The 23,891-nt window shown below is 47.7% G+C and overlaps 2 protein-coding genes and 1 long non-coding RNA gene across 6 annotated transcripts; all 3 read right to left on the bottom strand.

Moving 5' to 3' along the window:
- Positions 1-436: 436 nt before the first annotated feature.
- On the bottom strand, positions 437-4,662 carry LOC124467184. 4 transcript variants are annotated; one of them, XR_006956049.1, is made up of 5 exons: positions 4,443-4,662; positions 3,455-3,544; positions 3,089-3,190; positions 1,266-1,344; positions 437-1,086 (listed from the first exon to the last, which is right to left on the bottom strand). It is a non-coding gene; the product is annotated as an uncharacterized LOC124467184 (long non-coding RNA). The 4 variants fall into 4 exon arrangements; XR_006956050.1 differs by having other exon boundaries at positions 437-1,344; XR_006956052.1 differs by lacking the exon at positions 4,443-4,662 and adding an exon at positions 4,167-4,435 and having other exon boundaries at positions 437-1,344.
- A 2,229-nt stretch (positions 4,663-6,891) lies between these two features.
- LOC124467291 (serotriflin-like) lies at positions 6,892-10,370 on the bottom strand. The gene is made up of 9 exons (XM_047019528.1): positions 10,298-10,370; positions 10,036-10,126; positions 9,874-9,880; positions 9,544-9,644; positions 9,270-9,360; positions 8,193-8,335; positions 7,990-8,078; positions 7,683-7,765; positions 6,892-7,430 (listed from the first exon to the last, which is right to left on the bottom strand). Exons 2-9 carry the CDS (start codon positions 10,093-10,095, stop codon positions 7,294-7,296), a joined length of 711 nt encoding a protein of 236 aa, XP_046875484.1. The 5' UTR covers positions 10,096-10,126; positions 10,298-10,370; the 3' UTR covers positions 6,892-7,293.
- Positions 10,371-11,118: 748 nt separating this feature from the next.
- Positions 11,119-22,185, bottom strand: lrp12 (low density lipoprotein receptor-related protein 12). Its single transcript, XM_047019450.1, has 9 exons — positions 21,041-22,185; positions 17,928-17,984; positions 17,354-17,489; positions 16,154-16,356; positions 15,442-15,878; positions 14,703-14,897; positions 13,867-14,336; positions 13,643-13,775; positions 11,119-13,389 (listed from the first exon to the last, which is right to left on the bottom strand). Exons 1-9 carry the CDS (start codon positions 21,111-21,113, stop codon positions 12,418-12,420), a joined length of 2,676 nt encoding a protein of 891 aa, XP_046875406.1. The 5' UTR covers positions 21,114-22,185; the 3' UTR covers positions 11,119-12,417.
- Positions 22,186-23,891: the final 1,706 nt, after the last annotated feature.

Raw genomic sequence — 23,891 nt, 5'->3', positions numbered from 1 at the left:
ACATAGACGCGCAAACGCCCCTGAAAGCTTATCTGCATAGAATGGCTCTGCTGGGATTTGAGTACCTTGAAATAAACGGTTAACTCAATCTGGTGATAGTAAGCCACTTCGGAGATAGGAACTAATACGACTGCTTCTCTCCCCTCTGTCTGTGTAGGGAGACTGGGTATGGTTGTGACACTTTTTTCTTCAGCAGGTAAAACTACCTTTTTCTTTGCTACACGTCTGAAATTTTTGGGCAAAGTACCCATATTTGTCTACTACAAATGGCAACAATTTAAATGTATTCAACTATATTGCAGACTTGTGAGATGATGACAAATACAAGGTGGTCCTTTGTTACAACCAACCCCACTACTGGGGTAGGTTGTAATATGTACTCGGGTTTGTTGTAACAGGTAGACAAAATGCACAAAAACCAAGTGATATGCCCCAACAACAGTTTTATTTTAAATCAATGGCTGCAACAATAAAATATGTGAGAATATGGGGAGTGTATGTGCATATATTGTGTGTTTGTGCATGCACACGTGTGCATTTGTGTGTGCATGTCCGTACATGCACATTCATATGGGTGTGTGTGTGTGTGTGTGTGTGTGTGTGTGTGTGTGTGAGAGCAAATTAACAAACATTTACCCCCATTCCACAGAACAAACAAATGAAATGCATTCTTTATCAGTCACAATGGTGAAAAGAACAAACAAATAAAATGCAATTGTTAATCAGAGTCACAATGGTGACCAATGAAATTGGTCATTGGAGTGCATGCCTGGTGGGCCCAAAAACTACATAAAACACACTTGACCCACACTTCTTTGGGTCTTGAATTTATAAATGGTTCCATTCAGACGACACAGAAACACACCCTTCTTTACCAGAGAAACTACAGTTTGACCTGATAAGTCTCGTACAACATTATCTACAAAGGTAGAAGTACTTAGGGTTAGTATGATAGTATGTAGGGTTTGTGACGTAGCGCCGCTGAGAGTGGCCCATTGTGATCACGCCAGACCCCGAGCCACAAACTCGACTCCCATGTTGGCCTGCTTGACCTCGGCATTCCTACACGTACACTTCACCTGGGGTCTTTGGCAGGGACATCGATAGTTAATGCCAGCGCACATTCATTTTCGAATTCATTTGAGCGCAAATACTGTTTTATGAGCTTCATGTAATATTGTTTTTATGTTTTAGTCAAAATAACATGGTCGGTAGGCCTATCATTTTGGAACTTTCTTTAGTTTTGTAATGTTTTCTTAGCCTACCTCAATTCTTGTGTCCGAGTCCGACAACTGGAATTCTGTGTGCGTGCTGCAGTGGCTATTTGGCTATGGAGGACCAAACCTGCCAAAATTAAAAATAAATGAATAAATAAATAAATGTATAAATAAATTTACTTATACATAAAAAAATGTAAATATATAAAAATAAATGTATGAAAAAATATTAATTACGTATTTATTTATTTACATGGCCATTTATTTCTGTATTTATTTATTTTTGAATTTATTTATTTCTGTGTACATTTATTTCTGTATTTATTTATTTATGTGTACATTTATTTCTGTATTTCCTTGTCCTTAAGCTAATGAGGTAAGCTGTCAATCAATGTATGTCACGGTGTCACCTTAACCCCATTGGTTGATTGGTATCAGAGTGCGAAGATGGACTTTCCATGCCTGGGGCTGCTATGAATACCTTAGTAAACAAAAGACTGCACACACGCAACAGATAGCCAGAGATTTGAGAGTTTTGGCTAGCTAACCTTGCTAAAAAAAGTGCTAGTCAAGATGTTTTACTTTTTTGCGTTGAGGCTCTGGATACCAATTTGTACCATTTAGCTGCATGCAGAGCATGCAGATTTTGGCAGGTTTGGTCCTCCATATTTGGCAAGCTCAGAAGAACGCGGTGACATAGAATTCTGCAGGCATCGGTTTGTGTTTTTAGTTAAACTGCTTTGATTTTACAAGCGTTGATGTTAATTTTTTCCGGGATTATCAATCTAAATGAATGCACTGACTAATAAAGTAAATTGTTAAAACTCAAAAAAAAAAGTTTTACTGGGGCACAGCAGATTTACACTGGGGAACGTGCCCCAGTAAAAAGCGTCTAACAACGCGTTAGGTGTTATTTGAGACTGGAACAACTCCTACAGTAAACTAATTCCGCATTGCACAAGGTGCAAACAACGTTAGTATTGTCAAGGTTTCCATTGGGAAGCTTCTTAAAAAAAAAACCTGAAGCAAACCCAACGGCTTTCTGTGTAACACTAATGAGTTCAAAAAGCTAAAATAGGCATTATTAAAAAGTGGTGGTAAATCTTCTTTCAGTCTTCCTAAATTCACCTTCCTCTTCAACAGTTGAGGCCACCTCTCCAAAGGTGTCTGAGCTATATCCTTTAGGTCTCTGCCATACAGCCTGTAATGGAAATTTTGGTCATATGCATAGATGTATCTGTATGAAATCTGTAATCTTCTATGTTCATTGGTAAGAAACAGGAAGGGAAGATAATTAAGTTGAGTTCAAAGGAATGTGAGGTGCTGATGGCTCTGTGGGCAGCTTGCCCTGGGGGATGGGTGAAGCATTTTATATGGCCTTCTGTCCTCGTTGGGTTGTGACTATGGGGCTTGTTTCAACCGAACTCGTAAAACAAATGCCTCTCGCTCAATTGGATAAACCTACAACCAATCAGAGCAACCCAAGCGCTCTTTCGTGACGTTGTTGATTACGTTACTGTTGATCATCTGTCCATCATCGTATAAAGCAAGCCCTGACAATTTCATTGGTCCGAACAGCTCCTGTTCGTAGATAGTTTTTCCTCAAACGTGCCCCCCCAGAGCCAACTTCCCGATCAAATTTTTTTGTGGGCGGGGATAAGTTGGCCTGACAGCCAGGCTACAAAAAAGCACTCCCGTTATAGAAACCCAGTTTGGTTAGGGTCATGCTTTTGTTTACATCTACAGAGGTCAGAGGTAATATGGTCAGTTTGTATGTGCAAATCATTTCAAACACTTTTTTGTTAGTAATTGTTGTTATTTCAAATCATCTGACAGCTCAGTCATGGAAATTGTCAAAACTTTACGGGTACCCCAGTGGCTGAAGAAGGTGAGGGTTGGTTGTTGTTGTAGAGCATCATCAGAGACAAGCTCAAACTCCGGGATCTCTGTAATGGCCTCACACTGGACATTGTCTGCAGCAAAAGGATATTCAAATATTATCTTTGAAGTGAGTTCAATATAAATATCTAGGCCTATGTAAATATACAGAGATTGACCGAATTGTGTCGTCATAATAATCAGACAAATACCACCACTAGAGCCCACATGACAAGTTGACCAAGTAGCTTTTGGTGGCATGATATCACCATTTTGTGATCTTGCTGTATTTGTCTGCTTACTGCTTGGCGCCTGCCTGCCTAATTCCAACGTGTTTACAATAGGCAATTAAAAACTACCGTAGATGTTGGTGCGCGTACATGGTGTAGGCCATCAGACAGAACCCAATATTCGCTGGGCTCTGGATTATCCTCACACTGGGTAGGTCTCTGCAACAGAATGAAGTATAGTTATTGAAGTACAGTTGTATCAAGGAGGAGTTATCATACTGTGTGTGTGCGTGGGGGGGGGAGTACACACAAAGTGATTGTCGATTGCATAAGGTCAGGGCAGAGAGAAAAGCGATTGATACAGATGACGTATATTTCTTTTTTTAAATGGGACCCGAGGGTCCCCAACCTGATGGTCTCACCCAGCTGTGACATGTTTGAACTAACTACACTTTACTCCACCTGGTCTTTTGGGAGGAGAGAGTGAGGAAGTGATAATTAGACTACCGCTGACCACAGCACAGAAGGGTAGCATTTAGCAACTGGCTAATACAACGTAGTTATACGTGTGTGTCCGAATAGGAAACGTTTCAGAAGTGCAGAATCCCAAGGAGAGATTTACATGTGTGTGCCATGTCACGGATAACATCAGAAAAGGGCGGTACTGCTGTTTACTACGATCCTGCATGCTGTTTGGAATACTATGCTGGTTTACATTTCGTGCCACAAAAGAAGTATTTCACATGACGTGTCACACTGGGTAGTTGAATCTATTATCGGTCATGTATGTCGATGAGCACAAGAAGTCCCTAGTCGAATATTTTGAAAAACGAAGTGTTACCTGTGATTCCTTCGGCAAACACATTCCCATGTTGATTGCGTATGGTATAGGACTAGTTCCTAAATGGCGCAGTTTTTTTGCTTCACGTTTCATAGCTTTAGCCACTCCTTTCCTTCCTCTGTCAAAGTTATTTTGAAGTAAACAATCTTAAAACTGAAAGTCTCGTCTAAACTGAGTAAAACTGTGGTGCTGAGACATGAAGGCTTATGTTTTCTTCACTGGCGACCTAACAAAATTGAATATTTTACACAGCATTTGGTAATCACAATTTCTTACTGTGTCAAGTGAGTGAAGTTCAGTTCTGGCTTAGTCCTCACAAACATCTTCTGCCATGTTCAGTCACCAACCCCGAAATCTTAAACTATAGATTTTAAACTGTTTTAACCAAAGTCAAAGATAGATGAAGTCCGATTCAGAATGACAGTATTTCTGAGCAGGTGTGTCTGTGAAGTGAAGTCTCATGCCTGGGTGTGTTTATATTACAAACAGGAAGATCCGACCCAGTGTCTCCAGGCTTATGTCATTACTCCAGTTTTTTCTGTGGTCTCATACCAGTGAATGCGCTGTGGTTATTATGACTAATTCCCTTCCTTTTTAAACATGCCATTTTGCAACTGCACCAGCTTATTGTCTTTTAAAATACACAAACCCAGAATATTTATATTTAGATGAATTGTTCAAGTTCAAGTCTTTTATTTGTCAGGTACACAGAACAACACAAGGTTAGACTGGGCACTGAAATTCTTAAGACAAGACAACGCAAGCACCTGGCATAACATAACATATAATTACACGGAACATAATTTACATCTATGCTGAGCTTAAATAAGTGAAACTTCCTAAATATACAGATAGCAATAAATAATCGACTATACTAATCCTAATACTAAAACTTCCTAAATTACAGATAACAATAAATAGTACACTATACTAAGCCTAATTGAACATAAAACCTGTTTCAACCCTATAACCTATTCTAACCTAAGTCGAGTACAGTACAATAGTGCAAATTTGCAGATCAGTGACTAAGTCAATGACCATACAAGAGTCTGGTGGCGAGGTACAGTGAGGTACCCACGAGGTACAGTGAATTGCCCACTATTTATATTCTACAGAACAGGAGTAAAACTCTAATCTCATGTCCAGTTGTCCATATCATTTAGCATGCTATCAACAAAGATTCCCATGGGGTCAGCAGAGCCATTCTGTGCAGACAAGCTTTCAGGTGTTTGCACGTCTATGTTGCTTCACTCCATGTGCCTGCACCTCCTCCATTACTGTTTACAACGTTAGCAGGACTACTTGGTTGGCGTTGCCTTCTCAGTGTGAGAAATACAAGGCGTGGCGTGACAGCGTGTGAACTGGTGGAAATGCGTGTCTTACGGCCAATGCGTAAGAATTGGCAGCTTCTTTTTGAAGACAAGAAGCCAACTTTCCTTGCTCAAGGACACAACGTCATTTGGCACAGCCAGGAATCGATCCGGCGACCTTCTGATTAATAGCCCGACTCCCTAACCGCTCAGCCATCTGACCCCCACTACAGTAAACACATACAAAAAGAATGTCTGTTTTTTTTTACAGTTGAATAAAACTAATACCATTGCATGCAACAGTGGACATGGAGTGCCTTGGAGTCAATACGTACACAGATGGACCAGAGGACAACGAGAATTTAGACAAAGAGGAAAGTGACAAAGAAGACTGACTTTGACCATTTTCTGACACACATGACAGGAGGGGAACCCACGTTTGTCCTCCTCTCTCAGTGTACCACAAATTGTAGATATTGCACATAATAAACCAATAATATATCTTTGTCATTCTCATTTGTATAATATTTATTTTGTGTGTGTCCTCGTCATGCATAACTGTCAGGTTTTTGCATTCTAATTCAGGATTGATGTTGAATTGAGGCTTGAGGCACATGCACAGAATGACTCTGCTGACCCCATGGGAATCTTTGTTGATAGCATGCTAATTGATATGGACAACTGGACATGAGATTAAAGCTTTACTCCTGTTCTACAGAATATAAATAGTGGGCAATTCATCTTTAACTTCTGGGTTTTTGTATTTTAAAAGACAATAAGCTGGTGCAGTTGCCAAATGGAAAGTTTAAACGGGAAGGGAATGAGTCATAATGCACACAGCACATTCACTGGTATGAGACCAGAGAAAATAAGATAAGCATTAAGACACTGGGTTGGATCTTCCTGTTTGTAACATGTGATTCATACACTCAATTTCATGGTAGAATGTACAATTTTAACTATTCAAAATGAAGTTAACAAAACGAAAATATTCCTTCCAATTTTTATTGTAGTTGCAGACTTGGTTGTTAAGGTTTTGTCCCATTTCCCCCAAAACAGGTCATATTTTGATTGTTTAAAATGCATTTAACCTTTAGAGGAGTGAGTTCTAAATATTACCGACGCTGCCAGCAGAGTGAGTTATTTTTTCGAAAGGAAAGCTAGCTAGCTTTAGTTAGCTTCCGTTACCTAGCAACCTAGCATAATACTCGTAGCAATGCTACTACCTGCTAGTGTTACTTGTTAGCCTCCCAATTGTAAATTTTGAAGCCATACTATAGCGTTTGTCATATCGTTTTTGTCTATCGGAAAATAGTCGGTTGGAATGTTCAGAATCACATATGTGTGACGGTACTGTGTGGGGCCCGCTTTCGAACAATCACATATACGTGACGCTACTAATTAACGGGTTAATGCCACATTACAGGAAAGTGTAGAATAGAAGTCCATAAATGTAATCATTATCCTCAACTGATATTCATTAACAAAATATATCCTAAAATTCAGAAATTGCATTTTAAGGTCAGTGTTCTTTGTGCAAACATCATTTTCATCCCATGTTCTTACCATTAAACCTAATTATGTTTGTAGAGCGCAGAAAGCTTTCCACTGGTCAATATTCCATGAAACTGACAATAGATCTTCAAGAAAAAAAAAAAAATTCATGTGGTGTTAATCATGTGCTCAAGTCAACCACTGCAAAACTGTAAAAATAATTTGATCAAGGAAAGTATTTATGTCAACAGTCTTGAACATGAAGACGCCTTAGGTCCCCGATTGCCCTGCCTGAACTAGCTGCGCTTATGAGTTTCCAATTTTCAAGCTATTGGGATGATTTCACTGTGGCATTTACAGAGGGGAGCGCAATTGTTAGACACCCATATGTTGTCACACCCGCCCTTTGCTTTAAGTGCTGCACAGTTGGGATACTTGTTTATGTAAGGACAGGGATTGGCTGTAATGAAACAAGAAAGTCAAGTTAATTTACAATTCCCAAAAGGTCTATTTGTATAGTAGCTAATGTGCATTCAGATATGGCATATACATCATATGTGCAGTATATATACAGTATGTTTACACATATACAGTATATATAAACTACACAAATATATAGTATACAGTGATATCACTATTACTCAATTACTATGGGTATGAGGTCATCTTACTATAGGGCAGGTTTTTGCACACAGTATATCATGTAACTTACTGCAAAGGTTGTTTTCACATGCATTGGGACACATGGCACATGGCGCTCCAACCTTGTATGGTGGCACTCCTATGAAATTCCCACTGTTAACGAAAGCATTCAAAGGATCACTAGCTTATAACTTCCACCCGCTTGATTACTCTACACCCATGAGAGGTTGTTACATTTGGCGTTTTGACACGTGCTGCACATAAATATAACCTTTCAAATGCCAGTTTAAAATATGCTTATCAATTTCTTGCCGTGTTATGTGGATCAGAGTGCACGTTCTAAACAGCTTGTGGAGGTTTGCGAAAATGGGACTTACGCTCTGTAATAGTGGCAGCCATAGAAATAGACTGAGTCTGGACACAAGGCTACTCCACAGCCAACTTTGTAAGAGCTATTCCACACTACCTGTATCAAAGGAGAAGCAACATTGGGCCAGCAGGTTGTTTTTATGTCTAGGCTTCCCTTTACATGTCCATGAAGTCCAAACAGAATGCCAAGCATTCATCAGAAAGATGTTACCTGTGTGTAGTGACCAATGGGTTGACCATTGATTGAGCCATTAGGATATTGGTAATTCATGACTTCACTGTGCCAGACTGTGACAACTTTCGTCCAATCAATTGATTCAGATGATTTGAAGAGGTTCTCGCCACATTCATAGTCTGTTCATCATGGAAATGAGAAAAGAAACACAAAAGTACATAGATATATAGTGTATAAACATAATTCTGTAATATATACATTTCTTGGAATAAGTTAGCACACACTCTAGGAACAATGTGCCTATAGAAAGGTGTTGGGGTCCCAGAATTTTTACTCATGTGATTTGATGTTTGGTTGATCATATCTCTGTGATTCAATTTTGACAAGGCTTATTATGGACAACCCTTGGTTGGTTTACTACTGGACACATGCCCAACTAATAAGTGAAGTGAGCCATCTGTTTACCAAGCTACTCAACTGTAGGATCGATATGCATTATGTAAGTGAAATATGAATAAGTTAGCGGGTAAGCTAGGAGTACCTTGAAATCACACAGTACCCTGTAGAGTGGGTAGATATGAAGCTTAGCGCTAGTTCAGTCAGGCAAGACCGATCTCTGCACTCTGGCTCAATCGTAGTTTACACTACTCACTCCCCCCGCTAAGAACGCCCTACCTTCCCCCGTTCCCGGGTCGGGCGGTCACTGTGGTTCAGGTTGATTAGCGCTCCCGCCTACAATACATGGCGTCATATGATCCGTGCCTTTAAATACGATGCTCTCCCTGTGTAGTTCGTTCATACTGTCAAGTGCGCGACCCTCCACCTCCCCGTCGCCACCCGGTTCCTGTCTCCATCTTCGGCTCGATTGGTCGTCGGCTGTGCCACTGCCACCAGTGTCTGGACTCCGCGGGGGATTCTTCTTCGGGCGTTGGGCAGGCGCCCGTTGATTTATATAATTCCCCGCGGGGTCCAAGCTCCAAACATTGTAGTACATTTATTATTCCGTAATAAATATCTTTCACTTATCCAGGTCTCTCCTGATTGAAATATCAGTGAAAAAAAACCAAGGAGATGAGCGAAGATGTTGGTCATTTATACGTTGGTATGTTCTACCTCCAATCATGCGACTGCTGGGTGGACCATGAGCCATGGAACAGGTATCAACCCATGCCTGAGCAGTGGCTGCAGCCTCCTCACTCCAGCTCTGCAAGGTACATGCAGCATGCAAATGATGGGTGGGTAACGTTTGGTGTTGACCTTTTGAATAGTGACCCATTTAAATCAAACCGACCCATGGTGTGTTAAATATTACATGAGTAAAGATATGAACATCAAGTCACCGTCGGTTCAGAAGGACTGGTATGAAACTGTAGACGTGAAAGCTTACCATCTTGAGCATGTCGCTTGCCGTAGGCTGAACAGTTCGCCTGAGAGTGTTATGCTGATCAAGGATTTCCCTCTGAACTGCTGTGTTGTTAGTGCATATCGCTACACACATATTTGAAAATATATAAAAGCTCATCAACATTTCTTAATCTCTATTGAATCCTAACCAGAATGGGGTTTCATAAAACACATGATCAATTCAACATTGAATGCTAATTACTTTTAGTCAATTTATGTTTATCTAAACAATAAAATAAATGATTCTAGATTGGGCAGTCTGTACATGATGATATGAGTACAGTGAAGTCTGGTGAATATAAGTTGCACTTACTTGATTGCTTAGGACAAAAGAGGATGTGAAAGAAAAGAACCAGTTAAGTCAGAACACAACTTCAGCTCGCACATTAGTTACATACAACTATCGTATTCTGTGCAGTCTGTTATTAATTCCGTGTCTCAAAGATAGTTTTTATACAAACCAAACTCTACACACCACATTGCATGCAGAGTGAACTCGGTGCAGGGTCAAGATGCAAATCATTAGCAAAAACATGTTTCCTGAAGTCCTGGAGAGCGGAAGATACCTAATGAACGATAGAAAACACGAAAATAATATAATAATAGGCCTGATATGGATTTACATTTACTTTTACTTTTCTTGGTGTTTTAAATAAGAATGTCAATTGAGGGTGCGCTTAAAATTCCAGATTTTAACCCTTGCCCAGCAGAATTGACAGCAGAAAGAGATCCAGTACCTGTGTAGGGGGGGATCCAGTAACTCTCCAAGTGGTTGGGTGGTTTGGTAGCCTCCTTTTATAAGCCTTTCCCTCAACCAATATTATTGGTCCGACAAGTTACTTACTGGACAATAACAAGTCGGCAAACTAGTTTTAAGACCTGTTGGAAGGTGCAAACAAGGATTTGAAATTGCAAGGGAAGGGCCGGACCCAGCCCAATAACATAAACATTTGTTTGGGGGCCCTCCCAACAAAAACATTTGTAAAAAAACATATTTTGCCAATCAAAAGGGCCTCATACACTATTTTAGTTTAGGATCCCCAAAACCCTAAAGCCCACCCTGCAAGTCATCTTCTGACATTAAAATTATAAACGTTATAAAGCTCTAGAACTATACATTTACTCTAAAATGTGCTTAAAAGTATGGCGACTACATAATTATCCACAAGTAGATGCGACGATGTAGGCTACTTATCCAGAAGTAGACGTCACACGACAGTCTCCTTAGGCTGGTTCTCCATGGCCCTTTCCGCTCGCCATAGCTGAGTACTTCTGTGTTCGGTGTGAACTTCTGAGATACTGTGTCTGAGTGGTTTAACTAGCAGCAACACACAACCTGTTTGGATGTCTGAGCGGTGAAGGAATGAGGCTATTAATCAGAAGGTTGCCTGTTCAATTCCCAGCTATGCCATTGACGTTGTGTTCTTGGGCAAGGCACGTCACCCTACTTTGGGGGGGAATGTCCCTGTACTCATTAAGTCGCTCTGGATAAGAGTGTCTGCTAAATGACTGAATGTAAATGTAAACTTGTAGGATGTAAAACACACGCACACACCCATTAGCAGGATGAATGTTTTATTCATATCTTTAGTGCAGTAAACAGTTATGTTTATATAATTTTTTCCAACACCGTACCACTTAACAAAAAATAGCACAAGACAATTTGGACATGCATCTCCCAAGAAGAAGTAACAGCTACTGAAATTAATAATAATAATAATAAATATAAATATACACACTCACACAAGTCTTCTTAGTACCAAAACATTGAGGTTACCAAAATAGTAACAAAACAATAAATACATCAAACATCGCTCGATGATGTAACACAATGTTTAGTCCTCAGAATCAGATTCTGTTATTCTCTTTGTTTTGTATAAATAAAAGCTTGTTGCCGTGACAAAGCATGACGAAACCGGCTGGTATCGTCCAACAGAATGGCAGGAACACTGTCCGTGGAGTTGAAACCGACTAATAAGAAACCCCAAATAGCAGGGCAGAACTGTACCGACCAAGGAGGTCCAGGGTGCAATTGCACCCGCCAGGAGCTATCCAATCACGTTAATCACAGCTCACATGACAAGTGACACACAGTACCTTCTCTCTCCTACATGATCTCTACCTCTGGGTTTCTCAGTCAGTCTCCCAGTACCTAGCAGGGTGCAAGTGTGTGTTTACAGAGGTGTGTGTGTTAGCAGTTGTGTGTGTTTGCCAGGGTGTGTCTTCTGGACAGTGACAGGCTGTCTTACCTGACCAACCCCCCCCCCCCCCCCCCCCCCCCCCCCCCCCCCCTGCCCCTCCTTCCAACACACACACACTTCTCCTGACATACACACGCCTCTCTTATGGTCCACTCCAAAATGTAATAGGGTAGTTGGGGGGGGGGGGTCACAGTTCCCAGGAAGTGACATCACCAGCAGCATACAGTAAGCATGACAACAGTCAGGAGGGCGGAAAGATTCCACGAGTTTCCCAGGGGGACACTGTTTAAAGTCGCACCAAAGGGGGACGAAATTCATCGTCGTACCGGCCGAAACAGCCTGTTCGTTTGTCGTACCGACAGAGATCCAAGCGTACCGAGGGGAGATCTCAGGTTGTGTCGATGGGACAGGGTGGAGGGAAGGCTAGGGGAGGGAGGGGGGCATCGGGCCGGTAGCTAACCCAGCCAAGCAGCAGACTGTTGGGGTAGTGACTTGGAATGACCACCAGGGGGAGACGCAAGGACAGGACGGAGGCACCAGAGGGCGCTGTGGTGAGGAGCTTGTGGTAAAGACAGCAGGAAGCCCACCAGGGGGGCACAGGAGGGGGATGTAATGACACCGAGGAGCCACCGGGGGGGGGTGGGGGGCGCTGTGCTCTAACACAGCAGCAGGAGCTCGTCGTCGCTGCTCTCTGTCTTCCCTGTGGCCTCTAGACATGCGTCAGGGATCTGGGCCGTGTGGACCATCCCGCAGTGTTCACACGGGCCGTCCCTCCCCCCCTGCCTCCCCCTGCCCAGCCTCCCCCCGCACGCTCGCCCGCCCCCCGCCTGGGGGAGGAGCCTGCGCTCCAGCAGCGGCTGGCAGGCCTCGCTGACGGAGGAGGCGGAGTCCGAGTCTGAGGCGGGGTCGGAGGTGGGGATGAGCAGCTCCACGTCGTCCTCTTCCTCCCCCCGGCTCCCCCCCGCTCCCTCGCCGCCTCCCCCCCCGTGCTCCAGCTGCCTCAGGGGGCTGTGGTGGTTCTGGGCCCGGCCCAGGGAGAGGCCCCGGACCCAGTGCAGGCTGCGCGTGACCAGGCCCCGGGCGCTCTGGAGGCCCCTGGCCCCGGAGGAGGCGACGGCGGCGGCCCGCGGGGGGCCCCCTCCTCTGGGGGACTCGGGTCCGAGCGGCTCGTCCACCACCACCAGGGGGCGCTCCCGCTCCCGCTCTCTCTCCCGCTGGTCGCGGCCGGGCGCCGCCGGCGCCACCAAGCTGGCCGTTACCGCCACGATGGCCTCCACCGCTGACGCGGGCGGGGTCTTCTGGGGGAGGGGGGCCGCCAGCCCCCCCCCCACGGCCCCGATGCTGGCGTCGCGCCGCTCGCCCTCCGTGTCCGTGTCGTCCGAGTCCAGCGGCAGCAGGCCCCGGTGCGCCCCGGTCCTCTCCGCTGGGCCGGCGCCGCCTCCCCCGGTGTTCCCCGCGCTGTCCTCCGGGTCGGACGACACCAGCGCCAGCGAGCCGGAGCGCCGCGAGCGCGTGAAGTTGAAGAGGCGGCGCCACAGGTTGCCGTGGCGGCCGGAGGTGGGCAGGCGGATGGAGGTGAAGCCCAGCTGGGAGCGCACGGCCAGGCGCAGGTTCTCCAGCACGGAGGCCTGGAGGAGAGGGAGAGATGGAGGAGAGGGAGGGAGACAAGTGATGTAGGGAGAGAGGAGCGAGATGTAGAATTCGAGGAGAGAGGATGTAGAAGAGGCGAGGAAGGATGGAGGAGAGGAGGGATGGATGTAGGACAGATGGGAGAAGGAGAGATGCAGAGGAGAGAGGAGAGGAAGGATGAAGGAGAGTGATGTAGTGATGTAGGAGTGGAGAGGAGGGATGTAGGAAGGAGGGGGTGTAGGAGGTGTGTACCTGGTTGCCGGAGCAGACAGGGAAGTCCTCCACCGGGGGGATGAGTCCCTGGGCGATCAGCTGACCATACGAGGGCGGAGCCTCTCTCCTCAGCAGCTCCGCCTCCACGCGGGACAGCTGGGTCTCGAACGACCTGCAACAACCAAACCGAGTGCGTCAGACGCATTGACATGCATTGACATTTCCGACACACGCAAATCTACCGTCCTCGGCGCAGCACGCACCTGCGCTCAAACATCCGCAGCGAGTACAGCTTGCAGGTGCACCCCAGGGCGATGACCAGCAGCAGGCCGCAGATCAGGCTGCCGATCACGGCGGCCGTGATGACGCGCGTGGGCACGATCACCGGGCAGCTCTCCTCGTCGCTGCCGTCGCCGCAGTCGTCCTGCGCGTCGCACACCCAGCTCTCGAACACGCAGCGGTTGTTCTTGCAGTGGAAGTTGCCCGGCTGGCAGAAGAAGCAGTTCTTCTCGTCGGAGCCGTTGGGGCAGCGGTTCTGGTAGTTGCAGCGGTCCGAGCGCGGGTAGCAGGCGCCGTTGCGCGAGCACGGGAACTCGTCGTCCTGGCACGCCGAGCAGTTGAGCTCGTCGCGCCCGTTCGGGCAGTGCCAGTAGCCGTCGCAGCGCTGCTGCTCCGTGTAGCAGCCCCAGTTGCCCCCGCACGGGACCTCCCACGGCAGGCAGAAGCCCTCCACCTGAAATAGCAGTAGAGAAGCAATGAGGAGCCAAAAAGGATTCAGACCATGTCGATGACACATGGGAGGTCAGGAAAGGAGTTAGAGAGGATGGGAGGGAAAAATCGATGGATGGATGGATGGATGGAGGGGAAAATAGAGGATGGATGGAGAGACAGAGGCAACGGTGGCATTTAAAGAGAGATGGAGGGAGGGAGGGAGAGAGAGAGAGAAGGATGGATGGATGGAAAGGATGGCGCTAAAAGGGTTGAGATGGACAAATTCAGACCTGGTCACTGACTCATGACAAGTTTAGACAGGAGAGAGGGAGAGAGAGAGAGGGAGATGGACAGAGAAAGAAACAGAGAGAGGAGAGCGGGGTCAGACCTGGTAGGTGACGTTGAAGCCGCGGGCGGCGTTGATCTTGTCGGCGTAGAAGTGGACCCTGAGTTGCCCTGACGACGCTACCACGGCGACGGGGGCGCGGGAGTCGAAGGCGGTGAGGACGCGGAGCAGCCGGCGAGGGTTCTCCTCCAGACCGTCATACACCTTCACATAGTCCCCGTACCCTGTACCGTCCAGCTGCACACACACACACACACTATGAGTCACAATATCACAATGACCATACCTTCTAACCCTGACCCTAGTCTATGTAGTCACAGTATTTGTTGACCTGTCATCTCAGTGTCTGAGGGTTAAATGACCACAGTAGCCCCTCCCCCTGACCCCACAGTAACCCCTCCCCCTGACCTCACAGTAACCCCTCCCCCTGACTCCACGGTAACCCCTCCCCCTGACCCCACACTAACCCCTCCCCCTGACCCCACGGTAACCCCTCCCCCTGACCCCACAGTAACCCCTCCCCCTGACCCCACACTAACCCCTCCCCCTAACCCCACAGTAACCCCTCCCCCTGACCCCACGGTAACCCCTCCCCCTGACCCCACACTAACCCCAACCCCTGACCCCACACTAACCTCTCCCCCTGACCCCACAGTAACCCCTCCCCCTGACCCCACACTAACCCCTCCCCCTGACCCCACAGTAACCCCTCCCCCTGACCCCACGGTAACCCCTCCCCCTGACCCCACGGTAACCCCTCCTCCCTGGGCCGCGAGCGCACCTTGAAGTCGGTGAAGCGCAGGATGACCTTGCGGTGGTCGCCCGTGTCGATCAGCCAGGTGCAGTTGCTCCCGGGCGGGTAGAAGTCGGGGTAGTTGGGCGAGCTGAACGTCCCGTAGAAGTTCCTCAGCCACTCGCCGCAGGTGGGCACGTCGCAGTCGATCTCGTCGCCCAGGTCCTGGCAGTCGATGCTGCCGTCGCACTTCAGCGACTCGGGCAGGCAGGTGTAGACGCGCGTGTAGCGGGACAGGCAGGGGAACTGGTTGAAGGCGCAGGGCTGGAAGGAGAAGGTGGCCGAGGGGTTGGTCCGGGAGCACAGCTCCTCGTCCGAGTTGTCGCCGCACTCGTCCATGGCGTTGCACCGCCACGAGTCCGGGACGCACTTCCCGTTGGAGCAGTGGAACTGGTCCGAGTCGCAGCTCGACTCCTCGGGGCGCCCTGGGGGAGGGGACGGGGGGGGTGGACGCGCGCGGAGGACACGGAGAGCACACACACACAGAGAGAACACACACATACACAGAGAAAACACACACACCTTGTTTAGTGTGATGGACCAGGACACCAGGAATACCATGACCCGTGTTCTCCATGACCCTTAGCCCTCCAGCCCCTCCAGCCCTTCAACCCTCCAGCCCTCCAACCCTCCAGCCCTCCAAATGTAGTACCCATCCATCCAACCCCCCAGCCCTCCAGGCCTCCCCCACCCCTCCTACCAGTGATGTAGGTGAGCCGGAAGCCCTTGGCGGTGAGGCTGTCGTCGGAGTGGAACTTGACCCACACGTGGTCCTGGGAGGAGATGTAGGGGGCGGGCAGGGTGGAACCGCAGGCTCGGAACCCGTCCAGGTTCTTGTAGCTGCCGATGGAGAGCCAGTCCTGAACGCAGCGCCGAGAACTTTGCAGCTCAAAGTCCTGGAAGCTGCAGGGGGTAGAGGAGGAGGGAGGAGGGGGCGGAGGAGGAGGAACGAGGTGAAGGGGAGGAGGGATAAGGAGGAGGGGAGAAACGGAGGTTAGCGCAAGTTCTGCCTCTCGAAGACACAACAAGCAGAGTGCTGCCAATAAGACCACCACACAGGACGATCAATCCATACGAGAACACGTGGATGTGGCTATACGGGACGATCAATCCAAAAACGCATGGGTCTGCTCTCGAAACATCCCTTAACAAACGGTCTCTCGGGATCATGACCATATTTGGACATAGGTTTGCTTAAGCAAAGGCATCCATCTACTTCCGGCGGGAACACGACCACAAGAGGCTATTTCTGTGTCGGTAACCATGGACACAGAGTATAAGTGGCCAGAGGAGGTTGTTGGCGTGTCTGGGCCTCATCACAACATCAACAAAACCACTCATAACACAATAACAATTGGTAAAAAACACAAACGCCGTTTGCGTACGCGCGCGTGAGCATGTGTGCTGTGTGTGTGCGTGTGCGAGGACAGGAGAAGAGAGAGAGGAGAGGAGAGAGAGGACAGACTGATCACGAGAGGACAGACTGATCACGAGAGAACAGGAGAGGAGAGAGAGGACAGACTGATCACGAGAGGAAGGAGAGAGAGGACAGACTGATCACGAGAGGACAGACTGATCACGAGAGGAGAGGAGAGAGAGGACAGACTGATCACGAGAGGAGAGGAGAGGAGAGAGAGGACAGACTGATCACGAGAGGAGAGGAGAGGAGAGAGAGGACAGACTGACCACGAGAGGACAGACTGATCAGGAGAGGAGAGAGAGGACAGACTGATCACGAGAGGACAGGAGAGGAGAGAGAGGACAGACTGATCACGAGAGGAGAGGAGAGAGAAGACAGCCTGATCACGAGAGGAGAGGAGAGAGAGGACAGGGAAGAGGAAACGAGAGGACGTGAGGGGAAGTCGAAGAAGAAGAGAAGAGGAGGAGAGAGAGAGGGTACCTGATGGTGACGATCTCTCCGGGGTTGGCTCTGATGTTCCAGGTGCAGTTGATCCTGGAGGGGTACTCGAAGGGCCATCCCGGGGTGGTGATCACCCCGCTGGAGGACCGCAGCTGCTCCGGCACCTCCCCGCAGGCTGCACACACACACGTTAGCACAGGATCATAGCTAAGGGATCATTAAAACAAACGAGGTGTGACTGACTAACGGCTCCTCTCCTCTACACTGTACTGGCTCAAGCAGCCCGTCACCCTGGTACACTGAGGGTTTTAGGTAGGCTGTCCATGATGGTTCCAAGCAAGCTAAGGCAAAAGCTAACTACAAAGCAGTTACCAACTGCTACTCTAGCTAAGTGGGACTATAGCTAACTGGTAACACAGTTAACTGGTACCACGGTTAACTGCTACTTTAGCTAACTGATACTCTAGCTAGCTGGTGCCAGAGTTAACTGATACTCTAGCTAACTGATACTCTAGCTAGCTGGTACCAGAGTTAACTGGTACCACAGCTAACTGGTGCTGTCGCTAACTGTTGCTGGCACCACAGAAGGCTAGGCGAGCGGTTGTGAACTCACCGTTGCTGATCCCTGATACGTAGACATTGTCACTGTGCTGGGAGCCCACTGCAGAACCTGCACAACACAAACGAATGAGGAAGGTTTTCATTTCTGAAAAGTAGTTCATATAGTGAGTTGAGTTCATTGTTGATTGTAAACCAAATACAGCTGTCTTTGCTGTAATTAACGAGCCAGTGTGGATTCTGGGTTTGTGTTAGTTTGTGTTCTGGGTAGTGTGGGTTCATGCTTATAGTCCACAGTGACCCAGTGGCTTGGATGGCTACGATTGCTTCCTGGGTTCATCCTTCCATCCTGTCTGACCCTGTCAGCACAGCTGGGGTCAGAACCCAGGACCAGGGTCACACATTCTTCCTTCCCCGCCTCCCTCTAGTTCCCTGCCTCCCTCTAGTTCCCTGCCTCCTTCTGTTCCCTGCCTCCCTCTGTTCCCTGCCTCCCTCTAGTTCCCAGCCTCCCTCTAGTTCCCAGCCTCCCTCTGTTCCCTGCCTCCTTCCCCCAAGGTGAGGAGGGTGTAATTACACCTGGAGAACACGAGAAGCCGGAGGACTCTGGAGCGCCAAGACAGGAGGAAGAGCCCCACTGACACTGGGACCCGTCATGAACAGGTCCTGCCCCGGGCTGAGGAACAGCATCAAAGCCAGCTCGGCAGAGCTCCAGCTCGAGTCACATGTCCTCTGCCTTGTTATTAGCCTGCACTGTGTGTGTGTGTGTGTGCGTGTGTATGAGCGTGTGTGTGTGTTTATGAGTGTGGGGTGTATGAGCTTGTGTGTGTGCGAACTGAGCTGCATGGTAACAGCCTAGCCCTGTGACATGTTCTAACAGAGACCTGTGATGTGAACCTGCCACGAATCAGCACCCTTCATTTCCCCTCCGAGGACAGAGGGAGAAAGGGGGGGGGGGGGGGGGGGGGGGGGGAAAGAAAGAGTAAAGAGAGAGCGCCATATGTAGACGTATGGGCGTTTTGTACGTATAGTATGTTTGCTTTCTCTAACATGGCAATATAGAAACAGCGAGAGACAAACGAGTGAGAGACAAAAGAGGGGAGAAGAGATGAGGGATGAAAAGGTGAGAGACCGAGGAGAAAAGACAGACAGAGAGCGAGCGAGAAGAGAGAGAGGTCAGGCCAGACAGTCCTAGCCTCTTTGCTACCAGCTGACCATGAGAAAACTTCACACTTTAACGCTTCTCTGAGCACAAGGCGGTTCCTATGGCAACCGCAGGGCCTTGGACTGGAGGTCTGAGACTGAATGTTCACCTGAGGGTGAACGGAGCAGAGCAACGACAACCCTTCTGTCCATGTTCTCACTGGGATGAGACAGCAAACAAACGCTATCCGTTACAGAGGTGATAAGAGTAGGCTGGCAGCTTCCAGCTAGCATTAGCACCAGCATCTGTTTTCCATGGCCGGGTTAGCTGTCAGCTGTTAGCTGTTAGCTGTCAGCTAACCCCTGCTCCTCTACAGGGGGCCCTTTCCCCCTGAAGAATGGAAGGGAAAGTTCTAGCCACGAGTTGACCAATGAATCCACTCAACTGTATTGACAGGACACTATGCACACTGGTTGTGGATGGAACAGAGGTTACAAAGGCATTGACTTTGGCATTGACTTAGATGATTAACAACTCTTTCTTGTGGAGGAGGGGGGAGGGCAATGTTTTGATGGCCTCTGAGCCCCTCTGTCCCCATATTAAGAACATCTAGTCCTGGGGGCCAGGGGGCTGGGGGGGGCTGATTCCCCATTCACAGCTGACATACAACAGATGTAGGAATGTTTGAAAGCCCAGTGGGGAGGCAGGGGAGCAGGGAGGGGGTGGGGGGGCAGCGGGGGGGGGGGGGGGGGGGGCGGGGGGGGGACCAGGGAGAAGCAGGGGGAGAGCAGGGTAGGACACATGGACAGTGTCCTACTGCTCATTCTCTTCACCCATGCCCCCTTCTCTCTTCCACTCTCCCTCTCAAACCATCCCTCCTGCCCTTAAGTCCTACTCACCCCAAGCCCTGCCCTCACCCCCCTCCACTCTCCTTCCCACGGATGATTGCTCTACAGTAGCAGCTGACTGTAAATTATACATGGGGAGGGAGACCAGTGGAAAAAACTGCCTTGGCATGCACACACAACATGCTTGACTACACACACACACAGGACATTCCTTATGCTGTCTATTCCCTCCAGTCAGCAGGCAGTCTATAAGTACCAGGAAACAAAGTAAACAAGCTAACAATACACAAGATTTCACAAGCCGGCACAGACTCCTCCACTGCCATAATATCTTGGAGGACTGAACATGGAAGTCAGAGATGACACCATAGACTACACTGGCCTCACACTCACCAGGGACTCACCTCACACACACACACACCAGGGACCACACCTGTCCTCATTCAAACACACACTGGGGACTGGTTTATTCAAAGCGACATACATTGTGCCTGTAGACAGTACAGCCGAAAATGAAGGACCTAGTCAAGGAACGATATGCATTTACTAGCCACGACGCAAAGTAACCACACATAAGCTACCAGGCACAGTGCAACTACAGTGCAGCAATAACATATAAAGAAGATATCAACTGCAGTTTAAAGGCCCTTCACATGCTCAAGTGTTTATACAGCAGTGACCCTGGGTTAATGGAGTTAAAGAACCACCACGTGACAGGACCTCTTCACCATTCCAGACGCACACTGCTACATCAACAGAGGGAAACAGATGTGGTGGATGACAAGGCGACAGTCTGAACCCCCCCCCCCCCCCCCTCATCTCCAGCTGGCCTGGCTATCACAGTCACTCTGACAACGGTTCATGCTGTGTTCCTTAGTAATAACACTGTTTATTTAGCTGTTATTGATCCAAATCAACATGGATGATTTGAACGTATGACCTCTTTATCCGCAGTCAGCTCACTGAACTTATAGCTTCACACCACCCTTATAAACTGCATGATACAAAATGGTATAAATTGTATAATTTGTATGTATCTGGATGTGTTTGACTCTCGTTGTTGATGTCTGGGATAGAGGGCAATGTTAGGCTGATTCACATAATCATCCGGTACTGAGTGTGTGTGTAGTATCCGCTTTCTCAGGTGAGTATCACAGTATGGGAGTATGTTATACTTACCAGTGAATATGAATATAACCGTGGTTAGCGCTGTCCATGATACGGTCCTTTCAGAGGCGAGTGTACGGGCCATAATAGCAGCTCTGTTTCGTGTACGGGTATAGCTGATATTTCTTGCCGTTTCCGAAACGTTAGCTAAGAAGGTAGCTAAATTGGTCAAAAAATGATGTATGTTTCTATACTGGTCAGCAATTCGACAATGTTCGCAAATCAAGTTAAGGTCCAAAGAAAGATCTGTCCTCCCTATAAAATAATGACACTAGCAAAAAACAGATACAGCGACAGAACGGTCTCTGAAGTACTCTGTGTAGGTTGGTTAGCTAGATGGCAGTGGTTTAGCTACCTCTAACAACAACAAAAAGGAACAACACAACTATATTCTAGCTCGCTGGCTAGCAACTACAAGCTATCTATCTAATCCTAACCCGATAATCACTCTACCTCTAAATTACATCTGCGATTTCGTGCCCTATAAGATCCCATCTCGGTGTCAACGGAGCCTTTGTGTCTGGTGTCATTGTGCCAGTACGTAGCCCAAGACAAAAGGCATCGCTACCGCAACAGCAGCTGTACACTAGCTTGCGATACTGTTGTTCGTTGGTATGCTAACTAGCTAACTCTCGAGCTAGCTAGGCTAAAGACGGGGCTCTTTGTCAGTCCGATCAACGCAAATTTGTGTATTATCTGCTACGTTTTCGAAACTAATGAGACATTTAAATACGGTTAGCATTAGATCACGCTGCAGGTATATTGTTCTAAACTGTAAGTCGCAAATATCACAAGTATACAGTAGGGCCCCTAAACACTTAAAAAGACGCCTACACAGCCCCCGGTAGCTCAAGCCGTTTTACTGTTCAAGCCGATCTACTAGCGGCCATTAGCCTCCAACGCACAGGCAGATCTACCAAAACATCCCTGAGAAAAGTATCCGTGAAATGTCAGTGCTAACTAACCGTTACCGCATTACCGGTTAAAGCATCGTTTCCTTCTTGTCAAAGTCCAAAATAACGGAAACGGTATCATAAGCCCAGTCGTAAGGGCCTTGGCTGGATGTAATTCGACAGCCCCAGCTACTGTACGCGTTGGCTGATCTGACTGTTATGATCTACAGCCGGGATATCTTCCTCCCCCTGTGGCTGGCTTTCCTCCTTTCACTCCCCCTCTCCATAATTACGGGGGGTGATAGGTCGCACGACGTCAGACACGCGCACGGGGTGTTTCTATTAATGTATGCGACGCTTGGGCCATAATAAGACCCGAGACCGATGAAATACAAAAAACAAATCACGGAGGGCCTGATTGCTTTGGGTGTTTTATTCCTCTCGCCGAGTAACATTTATGAAACAAAATCATTCAGGCGATAATTTCACTCTGCTCTATTTCAAAGGTTATAAGTGTGTGTATGTGTGTAACCGTAGGGTCTTATGTAACTGAACGTTTATGTTTTATATAACAGTGTCTGTCTTGGGCCAAAAATTGAGTAGAAAGTAATCGGATGAAGTAACAGTGAAAGGTTGAGATTAAAAGATAGTTTCATGTTTGGAGAACTGAACTGATTATAACAATTCAGGAGATTCAATTCAGGATACGAGACAGGACCAGGGTCGGACTGGGACGCCCGCAACCCCCCCCCCCCCCCCCCCCCCCCCCTCCACTTTCTCCCTCACTTTCTTTTTCCATACTCGTCTCTGTTTCTGCCTCTGCTATTTGATGTTGCAAAAGAACAATAATCAGTATATTCAATAATGACAATCAATTCAACAAACTAATTTCCATATAATAACCCTGTTAACAGACTGACTATTGTGTACAGTTTTAGTGCTGCACCTGTCATAGGCTGCTTGCACCTGGCGCCAGCCGCATCTTCGGGCTGCAAATACCGTCTTTTGACGGCGGAAACATGTATTCTATACTTCTACATTGTGCAGCATTTGCTTGCTGTGCCTGTTGTTTTTCTCATTTTCTTTTCCTTTCCATTTCTTTTCTAAAGAAACAACGATGTTAGCTAAAATAGCTCCAACGAATTGGCTGTACCAGGAAAACGATTGATTTTTAACCAATCGTGATCTGTAAAATGGACGGTGCACACTTCGAGTTTACACGGGGAAAATGCCCACACCCACCCTTTGGATTTTGGATCGCTCCAGTTAAACAGTTGGATGGTATTAAGGCCGTCCTCAAAGTGAGCGTAAACTATTAGGAGTATTTTTTCTTGAATAGTGCCGTGGCCGTAGCAGCCGGCCGGTTTGACCGGCCGTTCGGGAAATCTCCCGAGTCTCCAGATGGCCAGTCCGACCCTGGACAGGACTGAAATACAAAGTGACCTTAACCACACAAACACATTCTTGCTATACAAAAAAAAAGAGTAGGCTACAAGAGGTTTGATTTCCTATTTGATCATTTCTCAATCTGTCAAGAGATGCCCAAACATGTTGATTCATGGTATATGGTTGTCATGTCATACAGTACACTAGACCTGTTTTGAAATAGTTCTTATACCAGACATAACACAGGACATGTAGCTGCATGGTTTGGATAGCAGACAGAACATAAGGTATGCACTTTCATGCTGGAGCTACAGCCTGTTGAAGCATTGTTACTGGCTCTCCATTGTCATTGTTCAACCCTAAAACGGCTGTTGCCTCCTCGCTCGCTCACTCACTCACTCACTCGCTCACTCTCTCTCACACACACACAGACGTTATGCACACGCACACACTGACTGAAAGGCCTCCAGCTCCATCTGCTCAGGGGCGTGGACAGGGCGTGGAGGGGGGGGTGCACAGGGGGGAGGGAGGATTTTGGAGAGGCTGGAAGGGGGTGTGACTTCCCTCACTTCCTCCATGTGAAT

The sequence above is a fragment of the Hypomesus transpacificus genome, chromosome 4 (assembly GCF_021917145.1).
Source record: "Hypomesus transpacificus isolate Combined female chromosome 4, fHypTra1, whole genome shotgun sequence".
NCBI lineage: Eukaryota > Metazoa > Chordata > Actinopteri > Osmeriformes > Osmeridae > Hypomesus > Hypomesus transpacificus.
This window is presented reverse-complemented; position numbering and strand designations above follow the sequence as displayed.

Excerpts from the sequence above, each read along its gene's own strand:
- LOC124467291 (XM_047019528.1), bottom strand. The coding sequence starts at position 10,095 with ATGTTTTTGCTAATGATTTGCATCTTGACCCTGCACCGAGTTCACTCT. Across the intron at positions 8,336-9,269 it reads CAGCAGTCGCATGATTGGAG|ACTATGAATGTGGCGAGAAC; the intron begins GTAGAACATACC and ends CATGATGAACAG. Across the intron at positions 7,766-7,989 it reads GGCTGCCACTATTACAGAGC|TGGGAATTTCATAGGAGTGC; the intron begins GTAAGTCCCATT and ends TTTCGTTAACAG.
- lrp12 (XM_047019450.1), bottom strand. The coding sequence starts at position 21,113 with ATGGCCCGTACACTCGCCTCTGAAAGGACCGTATCATGGACAGCGCTA. Across the intron at positions 17,490-17,927 it reads CGTATCAGGGATCAGCAACG|CCTGCGGGGAGGTGCCGGAG; the intron begins GTGAGTTCACAA and ends GTGTGTGTGCAG. Across the intron at positions 14,898-15,441 it reads TGCGCTTCACCGACTTCAAG|CTGGACGGTACAGGGTACGG; the intron begins GTGCGCTCGCGG and ends GTGTGTGTGCAG.